Genomic DNA, 18,004 nt, shown 5'->3' with positions numbered 1-18,004 from the left:
GCTGGAGTTTGTGAGCCTTCCAGCATAGGTGCTAAGAACCCAAACTGGGTATGCTGCAAGAGCAGGAAGCACTCGTGACTGTTGAACCACTCCCCAACACCCAGGTTGCATACTTCTTTTTCTTTTTGGTTTTATTTTTGAGATTATAATATAATTACATTTCTCCCTTCTCCTTATTCCCTCTAAGCCTTTCCATATATGTCCCACCCCACCCCACTCTCCTTCAAATTTGTAGTTTCTTCTTTTTCACTAATTGTGATTGCATGCATATGTGTATATCCATATAGATTCCTGAATATAACCTGCTCAGTCTATATAATATTTTTGACACTGATCAATCATGTGCTTTTCCCTGGGGAAGCCCACCTTTCTTGCTCCCAGGTTTCTCAGATGTCTACAGTGCTTTGGGTAAGGTTGAGGCCTAGGGAGCTTTTCTCCATTCACTTTGCTTTGGCCATTAGTGTCATCTTTGTTTGGTCTGGATTTTAGCATTCATGTTGGTGAAACTTTATGGAAGTAGCTTCTGATATTCTGAAGAGACACAGTTGTACAACACAGTCCCTAATCTTCTGGATCTTCATATCTTTATACCCCCTCTTCCACAGAATTCCCTGAGCCATAGGTGTAAGGATATTTTGTAGGTCTACCCATTGTGACTGGGCTCCTCAGTTCTGCATTTTGATAGGTTGTAGTTTTCTGTAGTGGTTTCACTTGAAAAGAGTAGTTCCCTTCATGATGGGTGAAGACTACATTTATCTGTGGGTATAAAGACAAATGCTTGTACATTGTGGTTAGGGAAAGACGATGCTGGTTTAGTAAAGTAATGGTTGTGGATTGTCCTTCAGTAACCATAACTTCACTAGCACTAAGTGGTTAGCTAGGTTTCTAGTACCAGACAAGGTTGCCCTCTTGTTGAACAGGTCTTAAGTTTAACTAGAGAGCTGTTTGTTACCACATAAGTATTTGTGCCACTAAAGTTTGATTGCATCAAGTTGATCATTGATGTGGTTCTTAGGTTCATAGCTGAGTAGGACTATTGGTTGTCTCGTTCCTTTGGAAGCCTCCATGGGGTCTTCTGGTACCATGAAAGCTAGTCCTCTGAGAGTGGGAATACAGGCACGTTTCAGCTCAAAGGTCTCTGGGCCCTCTTTCTGAAGTGCATGGTATCCTCACCAATAGGGACTTACCCTTCACCTCTGGGTAACTGAGGACAATAGCAATAAACTGTATGGTTGGGGAATCTCTTGAACAGTCATGGCCAACAACTCATAAAAGAGTGTCTCTTTAGTACTGGAGTTTGTGAGGTGGTCTTTGGCTCTTTGATGGCACACCTTCAATCTAGATGAGAAAAGTTAATTGAAATATATTTATAAATAGGATTATAATGTATTATATGGTTTCTTAGGTAAATAGTTAATAGTATAATTTCTTGTGTCTTTTTCAGATATCCTTATAGTTACTTTACCCATCCCCTCTTTCTTCTATATTTACCCCCTCCTTCTCTCTAAAGAGCCCCACCTTTCCCATTTCCTGTATCCTATCACTTGTATCTTTTATTTCCCTTTATCCTCTTTTCGCCTTCTTCTGTATTTACCTTCCTTCCCTTTCCCATTTCCCTGGTTATATCACTTGTGCCCTGCTATTTTCTCTCCAACTTAGCCACATCCTAGCAATAGTCCCATTTTTATTGCCAAGATTTTATAGCTACCACAGGCTGTGTACAGGCTTCACATCTGAAGATTTGTAGCTAGCATCCTCCAATGAGAGAGAACATAAGATATCCCAAGACAATATTTTTAATAAAATAAAATATAAAATGGGAGGAGAATTTTTCTAAGTACTACTGATATTTCTTCAGTGTGCAACAAGTTGCACTATATCTGTCTGCAGACATCTTGAGGTCATAACCTGTGGGGGTCCCTGCAAATGAAGCAGAGTAATAATCCATGTGATGGAAAAAGGAAATCGTTCAACATGACTTACTTAACTTAACCAGTGTTGGCTCAAACTTCTAGAGACTGACACTGGGCAGCTTACTTTAGACATATTTAAGTATAGTACAACTTTGGGAAAGAGTTTCTTGGTGACAATTATCACAATAATGCTTAAAACATTGAAACTCCTTTACAAAGTATTTGACTTTTGCAAAATACATGTGACCTCATCCATAAGAATAGGTTCTTCTGACTGAGAAACAATGCTCAGGATAAAGGTCTAGGGAGAAAGAGTATGAGCTAAGCATAATAGTCTGGAAGATTCAAGTGAGGCATGGCTTGCAGATGGCAAAGATCACCAGCTTTTAACTAAATTCATTTTCAGTTTTTGAGTGGAAACAGCTATACATCCTTTTTGTTGAAAAGACGCACCTGCATGTTTAAAATTCTTGGTTTCTCTGGTGTTTATCTGTGATCACAGGACCATGTGCCCTCTATGATATCCCTAGCAGCTATGAATGTGCACTTGTTTAAAAAAAAAAAAGTGTTTCAGGCAGTGGTGGCACATGCCTTTAATCCCAGCAATTGGGAGACAGAGGCAGGCAGATTTCTGAGGCCAGCCTGGTCTACAGAGTGAGTTCCAGGACAGTCAAGGCTATACAGGGAAACCCTGTCTCAAAAAAATCAAAAAATAAATAAATAAATAAATAAATAAATAAATAAATAAATAAAGTGTTTGCAGAGACTAATATAATGCAAGAAATGAGACAGACATTGTCTTAGTTACAGTTTTACTGCTGTAAACAGATACCATGACCAAGGCAAGTTTTATAAAGGTCCACATTTAATTGGAGCTGGCTTACAAGTTCAGAGGTGCATTCCAGTATTATCAAGACAGGAACATGGCAGCATCCAGGCAGGCATGCTACAGGAGGAACTGAGAGTTCTACATCTTCATCTGAAGGCTGCTAGCAGAATACTGACTTCCAGGCAGCTATGACAAATGTATTAAAGCCCATACTCATAAGGTCACACCTACTCCAACAAGGCCATACCTTCCAACAGTGCCATTCCCTGGGCCAAGCATATACAAATCATCACAGTCATGCTAGAGCGCGCGCGCACACACACACACACACACACACACACACACACACACATGCATGCACACACAAGCACACGCACACACACAAAATTAAAAAATAAATCTTTAATACAATTAAAATAACTTTAATAAATTTTTTAAAAAAGAATTGGCTGAGTACTTTGAGTTGACATGGTAAAATTCTTACTGTTGAACATTACAATAAAAAAATCAAATAAGATGAAAAATAGACCCAGGTGTTGGTGTATGCACCTTTAATCCCAGCACTTGGGAGGTAGAGGCAAGCAGATCTCTATGAATTCTTAGAGGCCAGAACTAGTTTCAAGACAGCCAAGACTACACACACACACACAAACACACACACAAACCCTGTCTTGGGAGAGAGAGAGAGAGAGAGAGAGAAAGAGAGAGAGAGAGAAAGAGAAGAGAGAGAAAGAAGAGAGAGAGAGAATAGGTTTAAGGTTAGTATTTTATTGCAGAACAAATTTTTAGTCATAGATTGTTGATTTTAAGTAAGAAATAATTACATTTTTTCATGATGATTATAGTTTTTAATTGTCTAATTAAAATAATATTTTTCAAAGATAATAAATGATAACATAGTCTGAGGCAAAAATAAGTGACCATGGCCCAGGATTTCATATTCAAGTTGCTCAGAATGAGATATTCCACATTGGAAGAAGAAATATAAACTACATAGTCACTTTAAATCTTTTTTTTTTTAAAGGCAACTTACCTAACAAGATGACTCAATACATACCCATTTTGTTCTGAACCCCTGGGCAAGACTATATGTATTAATTAACTTTTCTATTGCTGTGATAAAATAATATGACTAAAAGCAAGTTAGAAAGGAGAAACGGCTTACTTTGGTTTACAGTTCTGAGAGGTACAGTCTGTCATGTCAAGGAAGGTATGACAGGAAGATCATGAGGCTGACATGGCTGTCAGGAAGCAGAGTGACCACATTTCATTCATACACATCTATACACATCCCAGTGATATTCTTCCAGCAAGGTTTCACCTCCTAAAGATTCCATAACCTTCCCAAACAATTCTACAACATGTTCAAATACATGAGCCTCTAAGATATTTCACACTATACCATATCTTTGGAGCTTTTTTGTTGTTGAGTATATCTGTTATTTCAGGATGCTGGAGACTGAACCCAGGGCTTAATGTTGGCTAAGCATACATTCTTCCATTGACTTCCTTTTGCCCCTCTCTCACCAAGATTTGGGGCTCCTGGGTCATCAGTTCAATGAGCAACAGCATTAGAAACATCAGTAATTCCAGATCCAAGGAACCTAGAGCTCTCTTCTGGCCTCCTCTGGCACCTGGCATGAATACAATGCACTTATACACATGCAGGCAAAACACTCATACACATAACAAATACATCTTTTCTTCTTTTTATGAGACTGGGCTTTTTGAGACTCTGTAGGCTTGGCTAGCCTGGAACTTACTATGTAGACCAGGTTAGCCTTGACCTCAAAGAGATCCATTTTCCTCTGCTTCTGCTTCTGCCTGTGCCTTTGCCTCCCAAGTGCTGAATTAAAGACAAGGATCACCATACCTGAGAAATGAATAAATCTATTTTTAAAATGTTAAAGTGAAAAGAGGGCTGGAGATTTAGCTCAGTAGTAGAGCAGCACATGCTTGTCATGCAACAAGGCCCTAACTTTAGTCCATTCTCACACATGACAACCACCACATATATAGACACAAAGTTAATTGTGCTGTTACAGACTTTCTAAACAGAAATGAAACCCAAGGCTCTTTTATAGGAAGCAGTGTCTATTGTATTCCAGCACCTTCTCTTAAGGGTTTTTCTTCAAAGGCCGAGACATAAATATCCCAAAGCAGAGCTTTTTATACATCTTTGGCTTCATCTCCTATATTGGTTAACTTACATATTGATTGGGTACTTTAAGTAACTGAGAAATTTGATCGAGTTATTATGTACATTCAAAGACACTGGCTGTTTTTTGTTTTTCTTCTTGGCTCTCCAGGTCCATACTACATTGCCACTTTAATCTGACTTAGATAAGTGGTCAGCAGGAAAAAGAAATGAAAGTAAGTTTAGATCTGAAACTGTATGCCAGCCCCAATTGAATATCTTTCTTTATAAGACTTGCCTTGGTCATAGTGTCTCATCAAAGTAATGAACAGCATATGAGGACTTTGATGATGGAACTCACTCCATGCAGCAAGACCCATGAAAACGCCTCCCATGAAGCTAGATCCATGGGTGAATTTTGGTGGCCTCTATGCTTACTACCTAGATCATGTGTGCTATAAGCTCTCTTTTCTTTTGCTATGATATTTATACTCCTAATGCTGTTATGATTTATTTGAATACAAACAAACAATAACAACTTTGTTCAGGTTAGCAGGCTTATGACTGTATGAATAAAGATGGTTCAAGCTACTAGGACCATTTGCTTGAATGTCAACTGATAGAATCTTCATCGCTGTTGCCATACATCTTCCATTCTTAGTTCTACACCCTGCTGTAATGCAGGTCACTAGAAACTAGGGGCTGAGGTATTGCTGTGATAGGCCTAACTATGCTTGTTTGGAGATATGTGGATTTTGAGACTTTAGGTTAGGAAAGCAGTTGAATGCTGTAAGCTCTGCTTAGTGAGCCATACAAGTAGAAGCATGGAAGGACAGTGGTGCTAAGGGTGATTTGAAATGTGGGAACCTTGTTCAAGAGGTTTCAGAGAAGAATGTGGCTGCTTTTTGCCCATCTGAAGAGTCTGCCTGAGGCTAAGGTAAAGAGACTTAGATTAATTGCATTGGCAAAGGAAACCTCAAAACAGCTTCTCATAGACTCTATTCTATGGTTCATTATTATAAAGAGCATTTTGATAAAACAGAGCAAGCCGAGAAATTATAAATAAAAAATATATGGTTCGAGGATTAAAGAAGCACCAAAAAGTAGAATGGAACTAAATCCTGTGTCCAAGGAGATGATTAAAGATATTAAATGGAATTAAGGGAATGGTGAACTTGGGGAAAGATCTCATCCAGCTAAGCTTTCATCTTGTAAAACTGAATTAAAAGCTTAGGTCCAGGCATGGTGGTATATGCCTTTGATCCTAGCACTCTAGAGATAGGGCCATGCAGATCTATAAGTTTAAGATCAGTCTATAAAGCAAGCTCCATGACAACTAAGCTTAGGCAGTGAAGAAAATTAAAAACAGAAAATTGGTACAGATGTAATAGACTAAAGGGGCCATGTTCCATCCCCAGCAAGCAGCAGAACTTGATTCTGGATTTAGAGTGAAGAATATAAGAAAGAGGTTATAGAAACTCCCTCTGTGACTAAGGAAAGTCGCTGAGGCAAGGTGTGTGGCAGGGGTGTCTCAGCATATAGAGTTCTAGAAAGAAAGGAGTTATGGAATTTCCCTCTGAGACTAAGGAAAGCCTCTGAGGTCAGGCATGAGGCCGGGGTGGCCCTGTTTAAAGGCCCAGAGAAGGCAACTTTATGATCCTTTGGGTAGTCCCAAAATCCAGAGATACTATTTTAGAATTAATATGCTTCCTGGTAAGAATGTAATCCACAATTTTAAGATAAAGGAAATACATAACAAGGGAAACACTCTTTAATATCAGCATGCATCTGGCTCTGGCTAATGCCCAAAGAGAAGGCAGCCAAGAGTAGATATTACCAACTTATATACCTTGCACATTTACACATCTTATATATGCTGTCATCTTGAATTCTATTTTAGGACCCAGCCCCAGGTTACACTCTGGACAATTTAAACAGAGACAGAAGACTGAAAGGCTGGATATTTGGGCAGATGGGAGAGTTACACAGTAAAGATACTGCCACAATTATTTTTTAAGCATACCAGTGTTGTTCTTTTAGAATAGATGTTACCTGGGTTCATCTTGCCCACCTGGCAGAATTACACTTTTTTAAAATAAGAGCACAGGGGATGGTGGCAAACTAGGACTTGAAGATAGTTGTAACCCTATACTGCCTGTCCCCAAGAGGTGCCCCTTAGAAATATGAGCCTAATGGCTGGTTGAAAGACAAGGTGGTTTCCTTTTGTTTTGGGAATAGTTTAATTGGAGGTCATTCTTGATAAAGAAACATTAGCAGAAACTGTATAAGTATCTTATTCAGCAGATGTAATTGTTATCTCAGAGGCTTACTGTTAAATAAGTTCTTTCTATTTCTTTCTGAATTCTTGCTGGCTGGTTTAACTCAGCTGTTCTGGCCTAAATTCCTCTCCAAGCTGACTGATTCAATCTGGCTTCTTTCTGCTTCAAACTGAATTGTTCTGCTTGGCCTCAAACTAACTCTGGCAATATGTTAGAATCTTCTGGCTCCTTACCATTCTCTGGCTTGTTCTCTATACCCTGTCTCTATAAAACTGTACTGGTAAAAACTGCTTCAGTGAAAACTCTCCTTCCTCTTTCCCTGCACTACTCTTAAGTAGCTTTTCTTTCTAGTCCTGTTCTCATGAGAGTTGGGTGTATCTTATCTCTGATTCATTCTGACAAAACTTTCTCTGACTCATCACTTTGTCTGCACTTCAATTAGACATCACTTTCAAATTCCTTCTAGTTTGGAATTAAAGGTGTGTACTAATGTGTCTCTACTCCAGCCAGATCATATGGTAATACAGGGCATTTTTACATTCCAGTTAGATCACATAGACCTAGGTAGAGAAGGTCTTTGGATGTGACCCCTTGCAGGAGCAGCCATGTTGCTGGGTTAAAATTCCTCAAGAAACTTTCTCAGCAATCCTTAATTCCAACTATAATAAAAAATTTTCATCCCTATAGTTTCTAACAAGCCTAATTTGTATACTACTTACCTTGTAAATCCCACTAGAAAAGAGTAAGAACAGTCCAATCCCTCCCCCCCGCAAAACCCGGCTCTCTCCAGCATAATACACTATAGCTGTCTTCAGACACACCAGAAGAGGGCGTCAGATCTCATCACTGATGGTTGTGAGCCAACATGTGCTTGCTGGGATCCGAACGCAGGACCTTCGGAAGAGCAGTCAGTGCTTTCATCTGCTAAGCCATCTCGCCAGCCCTATAATAATATTTTCTAAACAAATTTATTAGTAAATACTTTATACCATCGATTTTATTACTTCAAGTTTTTCTTGTATCAATACAATACAGATTTCATTTTTTTAACCAAAAATAACGCAACAGATAGAAGAAACACAAAGGATAAATAACTTATAAAATCTCCAGACAGTGGTGGCACACGCCTTTAATCCCAGCACTTGGGAGACAGAGGCAGGTGGATTTCTGAGTTCAAGGCCAGCCTGGTCTACAGAGTGAGTTCCAGGACAGCCAAGGCTACACGCAGAAACCCTGTCTCGAAAACAAACAAACAAACAAACAAACAAAACCTTATAAAATCTACAAAATAAGCATGCTTTAGTGGGAGAAAAGAAATCCTTTTCTCAATAGGCCTCAACAAAGCCCAGCTCCCCTCACCTTCCTCCCGTTTGTGCAGTATTTTAAATCTTAATGTAGGTAAATTGTGCTGATTTCCCCCTCCTTTAACACAGTATTCCAATCTAAGGAGGAAACTGTGATACTTCTACTTCCTTTACTGCTTCATGCTTTCACTACAATTTAGTATGTGTTGGGTTTGGCTATACTCTCCCATGAGTTACTCCTTAGTGTACAAAATTGTACCTTCCCCTGAAAGATTCCATTTTAAGGACAGAGGGTCAATCCACAACTTGGTATATACATAAACATAAACATCATCTATCTAGATCTTGGCTATAAACAGGAAAGAAAAATTCAAAAAGACCAAACAGGACAGGTAACACGATTTGGTGACCCCTCCACATGGGAACAACCCTAAACTGGCTTAGACATAAAAATGTCTCTAGCCAAAACTTCAGCTAAAACTAGCCAATAAATCTTACTGGTTAAGGAATCCTTAATATTCATCATGCCATTCTTCACATGGCATGAATGAAGATTTATTACAATTGGGTATTGATCAAACTAACTCATTAAAAAGACAACTGTCTTTCACCTGCTCAAACAAGGAACAAAAATTTATCCTTAAATGATCTTGCACCTTGTACAATCCATACAAATACCTTTATAGAACTACAACTTTGACTATAAGATTCATATGACAGAAACAAAAAACCCACCAAGATGTAGCTCTCACAATATTCATCTGCAGGAATACTAAAATGACCTGCTGTTTCAGCTTCCTGCCTCAGCTGAAGCTGTTTCCAGAGACCTGTTCCCAGAGCAGCTTCAGGAATAACTGATTCCCAATAACCTTGGTTCATCCAACTTTTCAGACAGATCCAATCAAAACATCAGTTAAGCCCTAAACTTTCTAAACATATAGGGACTAGATAACAAATACTAAAGCTAGTTTTTTAAAGTCTAACCAAATTGTTCCAAATTCCTATCCCTCTCTACCTCTTAAAAAAAAATTCATGACACCAACCAACAGGAAGAAGCTACCGAGAGTTGTCATCCTGATTCCTTGGGTTTGGCTTATGGTTCCTCGGGTTATGGTTATTTTATAAATTATAGATAGACTGTCATCTGAAGGGATAATTTGGAAATGGTCATAATTTTGAACAGAGAGGAAACTAAATAGAGAGCTTAGACTTGGTGATTTCTGTCTCTCCTTTTTCTTCTCTAGCCTTCCTTTTTTAGGTAAAAGGAAAGGGGGTTAGAAAATAAAGAAAAAGGGGATAGAGTAATGTAAGTAATTAGATATATGGAGATGGATTACTAAATTTATTCTTAAATAAAACATTTTATAGCCATAATCTTACATTGGTAGAAATCTTTACATTTTGATGCAGAATTGAAATGTATTTACTCTTACATTGGTACAGAATTTATATACTGATACAGGTTTAAGGTTTTCATTGAGATAAATTGTATATTGATACAAAATTTAAAGTTAATTTTGTTACTCTTAGACAGACATTGTACCTATGCAACTCATTTAAGAATACAAGGCTTGGGCTGGTGAGATGGTTCAGCGGGTAAGAGCACCGACTGATCTTCCGAAGGTCCTGAGTTCAAATCCCAGCAACCACATGGTGGCTCACAACCACCCGTAATGAGATCTGACACCCTCTTCTGGTGTGTAATAAATTAATCTTTGGGCCGGGCTGAGCAGAGGTCCTAAAAAGTCAATTCCCAACAACCAGATGAAGGCTCTCAAGCATCCATACAGCTACAGTGTGTACAATCTTTAAAAAAAAAATACACGGCTTAGACCCAGTCCTTCTAATATATGCTATTATAAATTATTTAGGATGATAAAGTAATACAAAGGTCAGATAGTAAACTCTGGTAATATTAGCTTTTGACTTAATTATAATAGTGTTTTCAACATTATTCAAATAGAAGAGTAGTTAAGGTTTAACAATTCAGATATACTTACTATATATAGATAGTCTTTAAAAACATCAGAGATCAGCCAGGTAGCCTATAATCCCAGCACTTGGGAGGCAGAGGCAGGCGAATTTCTGAGTTCGAGGCCAGCCTGGTTTACAGAGTGAGCTACAGGACAGCCAGGGCTATACAGAGAAACCCTGTCTCGGAAAAACTAAAAACACCCCCAAACAGAGATCAACAGAATGTGGATTTTAAAATAATTTCATTATTAATAGATCTTTGGACTAGGAGACATGACTGCTCCTGACTACCCACTTCCTACTTCAAAGAATATACTGAGCATCATTATCTCCATATAGAGTTGCTCCAATTATGGCAAGGTAGCCACTGGACAAGAATTCATCTGCAGACAAAAAATACTGTCCAGGAAAGAGCACACTGATGCAGGCACACAGACAGCTAAGTTCTGCCAAGACAGTGTAAGCTAGTCCTTCATAATTTCTGCTTCACTTAATTCTGCTTCATCAGAGTTCTGGGCCAAAAGGCTGAAGACAGATTAACCCCATGGAGTTTAGGAAGTGGCCCAGCCATTGAGCTAATTAAGGCATATCAAAATATAAAAGTTATTTATGTGTCTTTCACTTGGAAACCCAGAACATTGGAGCTGGTAGTAAGGAATGTGCTGCTGCTGAAAATTACTTAATTTTTTATTATTACACAACCCAGTTTCTCTCTGCTCCTGACTGATTTGCTCTGCCTGGCCTCATACTAACTTTGGCAATTATGTTCTTATCTTCTGACTTTCTCATTCTTTGGCTCACTTGTCTTCACCTCTCTGTAAAACTGTCCCAGTAAAACTGCCATTCACACAAACCACACTACCACATGTTTTTTCTCTTTCAATGCTAAGTAGCCTCTCTTTCTCTGCTGTTCTCGTGTGAGCTTGGGCATATCCTATCTCTGACTCATTCAGTCAAATCTTTGATTAATCACATTTTCTGCTCTTCATTTAATGTCATTATCATCAAGGAGGGAAGCATGGTGTCATGCAGGCAGACATGATTCTGGAGAGGTATCTAAAAGTTCTACATCTAAATCAGTAGGCAGCAGAAAGTGAGTGACACTGGCTCTGGCTTGAGCTTCTAAAACCTCAAAGCTCACCCTGTGACACACTTCTAACAAGGCCACACCTATATCAACAAGGCTACACCTCCAGTAATGCCACTTTCTATGAGTCTATGGGGGCCATTTTCATTCAAACAATGACATTCCAATCCCTGGCTCTCAGGATTAAAGCCATACATATCATAATGCAAGATGCATTTGGTACTCCAAAGAAGTCTTTAACAGTTTCAACCCCGTTTAAAAGCCCAAAGTTTCTTCAGAGACTCATAGCAATCTCCTAACTGTAACCCCTGTAAAATAAAAAAACTAAAGCAGATCACATAATTCCAACATACAACAGCATCGAATATATATTACCATCCCAAAAGAGAGAAAAGGAAGCACAGTGAGGAAATACCAGACTGAAACAAACCCAAGAAACAATTAGGTAAACTGTATCTCCATGTCCGATGTCAAAACACTCTTCAGATCTCCAATTCTTTTCAGCCTTGTTGACTGCACCACACTTCTCTTGGGCCAGTTCTGCTCCATTAGCAGCTTTCCTCTGTAGGTATCCAATGCAACAGCTCTGACATCTCCAACATCTTGTGGTCTCCAACACAATCCAGGCTTCGCCTTCACAGCTTTACATGATGGCCTCTATAGGCCTCCATGCAGGAACATTCCTGCCCTCAGCAGCTTTTCTTAGTCATGAAGAGAGATTTCCTAACCCCTTTCTAACATCCTTGACTCTAAAGCCAGAACCACATAGCCGAAGCTACCAAGTTCTGATGCTTGCTTGAACTCAAACATGCCACCTTATTCAAATACATTTACAGCAGCTTTCTGGTCTTGGTGGTTTCCTTTGCTTCCTAAACTTGGCTGTCCTGGAACTTGATCTGTAGACCAGGTTGCCATGAACTCAGAGATATACCTACCTCTTCCTCCCAAGTGCTGGGATTAAAGGCACATACCTACCACCACACCTCACTCCCCCCATACATCCCCCTCCAACAGAGACTAAGCTTTTCTTTTAATTCCTTTTCACAAGTTGGAAGCTTAGCTGGGTGGAATCTCATCCTCAGACCACCACTCCCTTTGTTGTACTTAACATCAGGCATTTCTTTAATCTGTCTACCTCCTTGAACCTATGACTTAAATTTCACTTCCTGGTGCCCCCTTTCTCCTCAAACTATACATTTTCTATTTTTTCTTGCCCAACTTGCTCCTTTTCATTATAGATCTGAATAACAGTGAACACTAATAACCACATGACAAGCATTTCATTCAAACCACCACACTAGGATTAGACCCATTTTGTGGAATTTGACATATTCTACACCTTAGTAATTTGACTCACATTTTGACCTTATACTGGCCTCTATCCTTATGAGACAAGATATTCTGCAAAGAAATCCTAAATTGTTATCAGCTTCTATATTTTTTACTTACCAAGTTCTTATGTTGCCAAATTCCTCTGAAAATCTCCCAACCTTTCAGTTGGGTATTAACACCTGACATAGCATAAAATATGGCTCCCCGTAAACCTCCAGCAGTTAGTTATCTACCCTCATACACACAAAATAAAACATCAAGATTCTTTACCCACCTGTGATACCAGCACTCAGGATACTGAAGGGCTGAATGAGCTACACAGAGTGACCATGTCTCAAAAAAATGAAAACAAAGAAAAAACCACACAAACAGGAGCCAAGGAAATGACTCATTGGGTAACAGCACTAGAAGCCAAGTCTGAAAACTTGAGTTCAATTTCCCAGAATCTACATGGTAGGAGGAGGGAACCATCTCCCTAAAGCTGTGCTCTGACCTCTGCAGGTCATCATATGGGTGGGTACACACACACAAACACAATATATCTTTTTAAGGCAAACAAACTTTAGAGGGGGAAGGCAAGGAGGGAGGGACAAACATAGCACTGACTTAAAGCCAAGATATGCTATATAGTTAGTTCCAGGTCAGCCAGGTCTGAGTGAAACCCTTAAGAAAGGGAGGCTGGGAGGAAAAAGAAAACAAGAAAAAGAAAAGAAAAACAAGAGTTGGAAAAGAAAAAGAAAACAAGAGTTGGAAATGAGCATATAATGGTGAAAAAATTATTTTCCTTTTGACATTTAAGATAGTGACACCTATGTGTCATGATTTACATATATCAGGGTTAAGGTATATATACATTCAAATATTCATAAACCAAGGATCAAGCAATAAACTGACTTAGTACTAGATAAATGTTAAAACCAAACCAAACCAAACTAAATCAAACACCACAAAACACTGAACATTTCTTTTATACTATAGATAATGGAGTTCTCTTATTATGGTGATGCTGGGTTTAGAACATACTAGGCAACTACACTGCCCATGATCCAAATACTCAGGCAACTTGAACACATTTTATGTGCTGGCCTATGTTGTCCTATTTAGTAGTCACCAGCCACAAATAACCAAGTATTTGAAATGCTAATACAAATGAATAAGTGCTCAAAACTGGCCAGGTATGGCAGCATACCATACCTTTAGTTTTAGCACTCAGGAGACAGAGGCAGGCAGATCTCTTGTAAATTTCAGGATGGAATATGGCCAAGTATTCAAAGCACTCCTATGTTCAAGTCATAGAACAGTGTCATATTCATAGAAGAGTTGTCATATGTACATATGTCAACAAGCATTTACTTCCAACAGCCTCAAGGGCTTCAGGGCCCAAAAGCCTAAGAGTGGAAGGAAACTGAACACCATATAATTTTACTCTAAGAAGTGTTCTTAGAATGCATGGAGAAACTCAGCTTCTGAACACTCATAGAGTATTCTCTTAACAAGTTCCAGGTCAGCTAGGGCTCACAGTGAAACTCTGCCTTAACAAAACGCACAAAAAACAAACAACAAAATAAACAACAATAAACCCACCACAAAACAAAACCCTAATATGGAACTACCATTTGATCCTGTTGTCACTTATGTGCATGAGCAAAGAATAAGCATGTCAGACACCTACAAGCCAATAACAGACTATGCATGGACCCAACTTAGGTGTCCCTTAATAGGTGAGAATAAATTAAGAATAAAGTTCTACCAAGTACAACAAAATGAAGAAACTGGAATGTCTAATGAACTAAGTATTTAAGAGACAAGTAGCACACGTACTTGTGAGGCAAGTTTAAAAAAGCCAACTCGAGTCTTCTTAGAATATTGATTGCTTAGATAAGACAGCTTGCTGAAAGGATGCATTTAGTCAGTATTCACTATGCACATGTGGATTATCTCAGTGTAACCAACATACATACATCTTAATAAAATATTTTCAAGTTTTCTTTTCCCTATAAAAATTCAACTATTTTTTCTTTCAGTGAGAATCTGCCTTACCAGGGATAAAAACAATTCTAAATCCTACTGCCCAAAACTGCAAATTTGAGAATTTACTCATCTTTTACACAGAAACTATTCTCTTCCATTCTTTCCTGAGAATGATTCAAACTTCAATTTGCCACAAAAACATTCACTAGCACTTACAAATCAGGTTCTAATTTAGCATGTAAGTCACTTCTAAACTGAAAACATTAACAGGTAAACAATAATATTAACAGCCAATGTAACTGTTAAACAAGGTTTTAAAAGTTAAAAGTGTTTAGAGAAACGGCTCAATAGTTAAAGAGCCATTAGAGGATCCAACTTCAGGTCCCAGAATCCACACCTGCTGCCTTTAATTCCAGGGTAGGAGAATCAAATAGTTCTCTGGCCTCTGAAGGCAGTGGCAAACATATGCACATTCATAAATAGACACATAATTAAAATGAATAAATCTTTAAAATCAGAGATGGAGAGTTGGCTCAGCAGTTAAGAATACTTGTTGCTCTTGCAGAAGACCCACCTAGCAAATCAAAACCACCAGGGACAATAGACCTAGAGGCTCTAAAATCTCTTAAAACCTCAAGTACTAGGCATGCACATGATACACTTATATACATGCAAGAACACTCACACACATAAAATAATAAATGAAAATACTGAAACAATTTAAGACTGAGGAATGGTAAAGAATGTTTTTGTCTTTCTTCAAGTCTAACAACTCATTTACAAGTTGTCTTCGTATCTGTGTGTACATTTTCTCTGTGGCTGTAGTAGTATACTGTGAAGAATATCTGATTTCATATACACTTCTATTTTCTTTTGATTGGGGCAGGAAGTTACTCCCTAGCCCAGACTATTTTTGAAATAGCAGCAATCTTCCTGCCTCAGCCTTCCATTCGCAAAGTACTTTTTCATAGAAAAAAATTGCACCAGCATTTTCAGATAACCATATATATTCCTTGATACTGCATAAAAAGCTGTTAAGTAGGTGTTTCCTACAAGACTGGTGGCAATATGGAAGCTGAATCTACAAGGAACTTTCTGCACAATCCTATTAAAATCTTGACTACCTTCCACTTCCAATGTACTTCTTCAAAAAAAGTTATATATATACAACATTAGGATTTTAAAACAAACAGGACTTGGGGTTAGTTAAGGGCAGTGCCGCATTAGCACACGAGGCCTAAAATTCCATTTCCACTACTGCAAGAGGGAAGAGTTTTCTAAAAATAACCAATGCTCTCCTAGAAGCAAACATTCTGTGCCCAGTGTAGCACATGCTGCCTTAGCCTCCCAGAGGGTGTGCCATCATGCCTCACTTATCCACATGTGTCTATTAGTGAAAATACAAAACAAAAGAGAAATGGAACTGAGAGGACTGACTTAGCCTGAGTCAGGCTAACTCCATGACAGGCTGCAAACTGGAAGTTTGGGAGACTAGGCCTAAGTTTCTGTTTCCTAGAACTGAAAAAGTCCAAAACAAGTCAATTCCAGGAAAACCCACCCCTCATGCACAGCCAATGAGAAGCAGTCAGAAGCTGCCCCACTACCTAGCCTGAGCTGATAGTCAGCAAAAGTCCCCCAATTACCCCCCAGACCCTTAACCAATCACAAAGACACCCGTATCCCTGGAGAAAGAGCTAACCAATAAAGGGAAAGATAACCGTCACCCACTACTACCCTAACAGGCTTTAAACTGACCCTGCAGAGTCCATATCTCTGTCTTCTATCCCGATGTATGGTAGACCCCTCCATGCTGGTTCTCTGCAGAATAAATGTTCTTTGTTGTTGCATACTATCTAAATCTAAGGTATCATTCTTCAGGAATCATGGGCCCTTATAGAACCATGGAGACTGAAAACTGTAGTTTTTTAAAAAATAAATGTTTATTTCAAGTATGAAAAGTAATGTTAAGACATCTTCCAAAAACTCCAGTAAGCTTAACAAAAGTATAAAACAAGACTTCAGAAAAAAACTTTTACAATGAGGTACAAAATACTTAGGAATATACTTTGACATTCACAGTGGGCACTTTCTGAAAAATAAATTTTGCTAATGTGCTTAGAAACCAGAATCTATTTACAGCCCCAGTCAAACAACTAAGTTCTCAGAGAATGAATAGTTACCTCAGGATGACAGCATCCCAAAGTAAAGTCTGAATCAGCCATCTTCATACTCTTTTTTTGGTTGCTGTTGCTTTGCTTTTAGAGAGAGGCTCACACGTATCCTAAGCTGACTTCACTGGACTCACTATGCTGCTGAGAATGACCCTGAATTCTTGATCCTCTTTTGTCTACGCGTAAATTGTTAGGGTCACAGGTGTGCACCACTGTGCCAGCAAGACTTAAAAACAGTAAACACAGTTCAACACCGCACATATCATACACTTTGTAGTTCCCAAACAAATTGAATCTTTCTTTTTCCTGTCCACCAGCAGCTAATACAACATTTCAGTCACATAGTATCAGTGAAAAATATAGTATAAGCTGTAACTGAAACTCCTTGGCTGAGAAATCTAAATGTGACCTTCCTGAGTTATTTTCAGCAAGGGAGCCTAAAAAGAAAAGACTAGGGATGTTCTGGTGGTAAAAACCAAAAATCACGATTTCCTGTGACTATTTAACTGGACTACTCCCAAGGCTTCTGCTTCTCTTCTCAAGGTACATCTTTTTGTAGGTCCGGAACATTTCATTTGAGTCTTTTACTGGATTTTGTAGTGTTTCAAATTCATCTGCACTGAGGCTTCTCTTGGAAAGTTTTGAGCCAGCACTATCTAAGAAAACAAAATTGATAGTTAATGTTCAGTATAACAAACATACAATCAGAAGTGAGACAAAATGTACAGTATCTGTGAGAACAGAAAACAGAGCCAGATAGCTGAAATGATAGTGCATGCCTATAATCTCAGCATTTTCAAGGTTTGGGCAGGAGGATCTTCAGCGCAAGACCAGTCTGAGTTTCACAGCAAAAACTTGCCTTTAGTGGTGGCTGTCTTTAGCCTCAGCACTTGGGAAGCAGAGGCAGGTAGATATGAGTTTGAGAACAGCCTGGTCTATTTAAAAGGAGAGTTCCAAACCACCTAAGACAACATAGTAAAACCTTGTCAAAAAAAAAAAAAAAAAAA

At 38.7% G+C, this 18,004-nt stretch overlaps 1 protein-coding gene across 12 annotated transcripts in view; it reads right to left on the bottom strand.

The window, feature by feature from the left end:
• Positions 1-16,742: 16,742 nt before the first annotated feature.
• Resf1 (retroelement silencing factor 1) overlaps positions 16,743-18,004 on the bottom strand; it is a 30,522-nt gene continuing 29,260 nt past the window's right edge. For 10 of the 12 annotated variants that reach the window (XM_031383993.1, XM_031383991.1, XM_031383994.1 and 7 more), the window contains one exon: positions 16,743-17,653. In XM_031383993.1, coding sequence (XP_031239853.1) covers positions 17,496-17,653 — 158 coding nt within the window. In that variant the 3' untranslated portion in view covers positions 16,743-17,495. The remainder of the gene's footprint in view (positions 17,654-18,004) is intronic. The other 2 variants (XM_031384001.1, XM_031384002.1) reach the window with 2 other exon arrangements.

This window comes from Mastomys coucha, unplaced genomic scaffold, assembly GCF_008632895.1.
Source record: "Mastomys coucha isolate ucsf_1 unplaced genomic scaffold, UCSF_Mcou_1 pScaffold20, whole genome shotgun sequence".
NCBI lineage: Eukaryota > Metazoa > Chordata > Mammalia > Rodentia > Muridae > Mastomys > Mastomys coucha.
The sequence above is the reverse complement of the archived record's forward strand: the minus strand, read 5'-3'. Positions and strand labels throughout refer to the sequence as shown.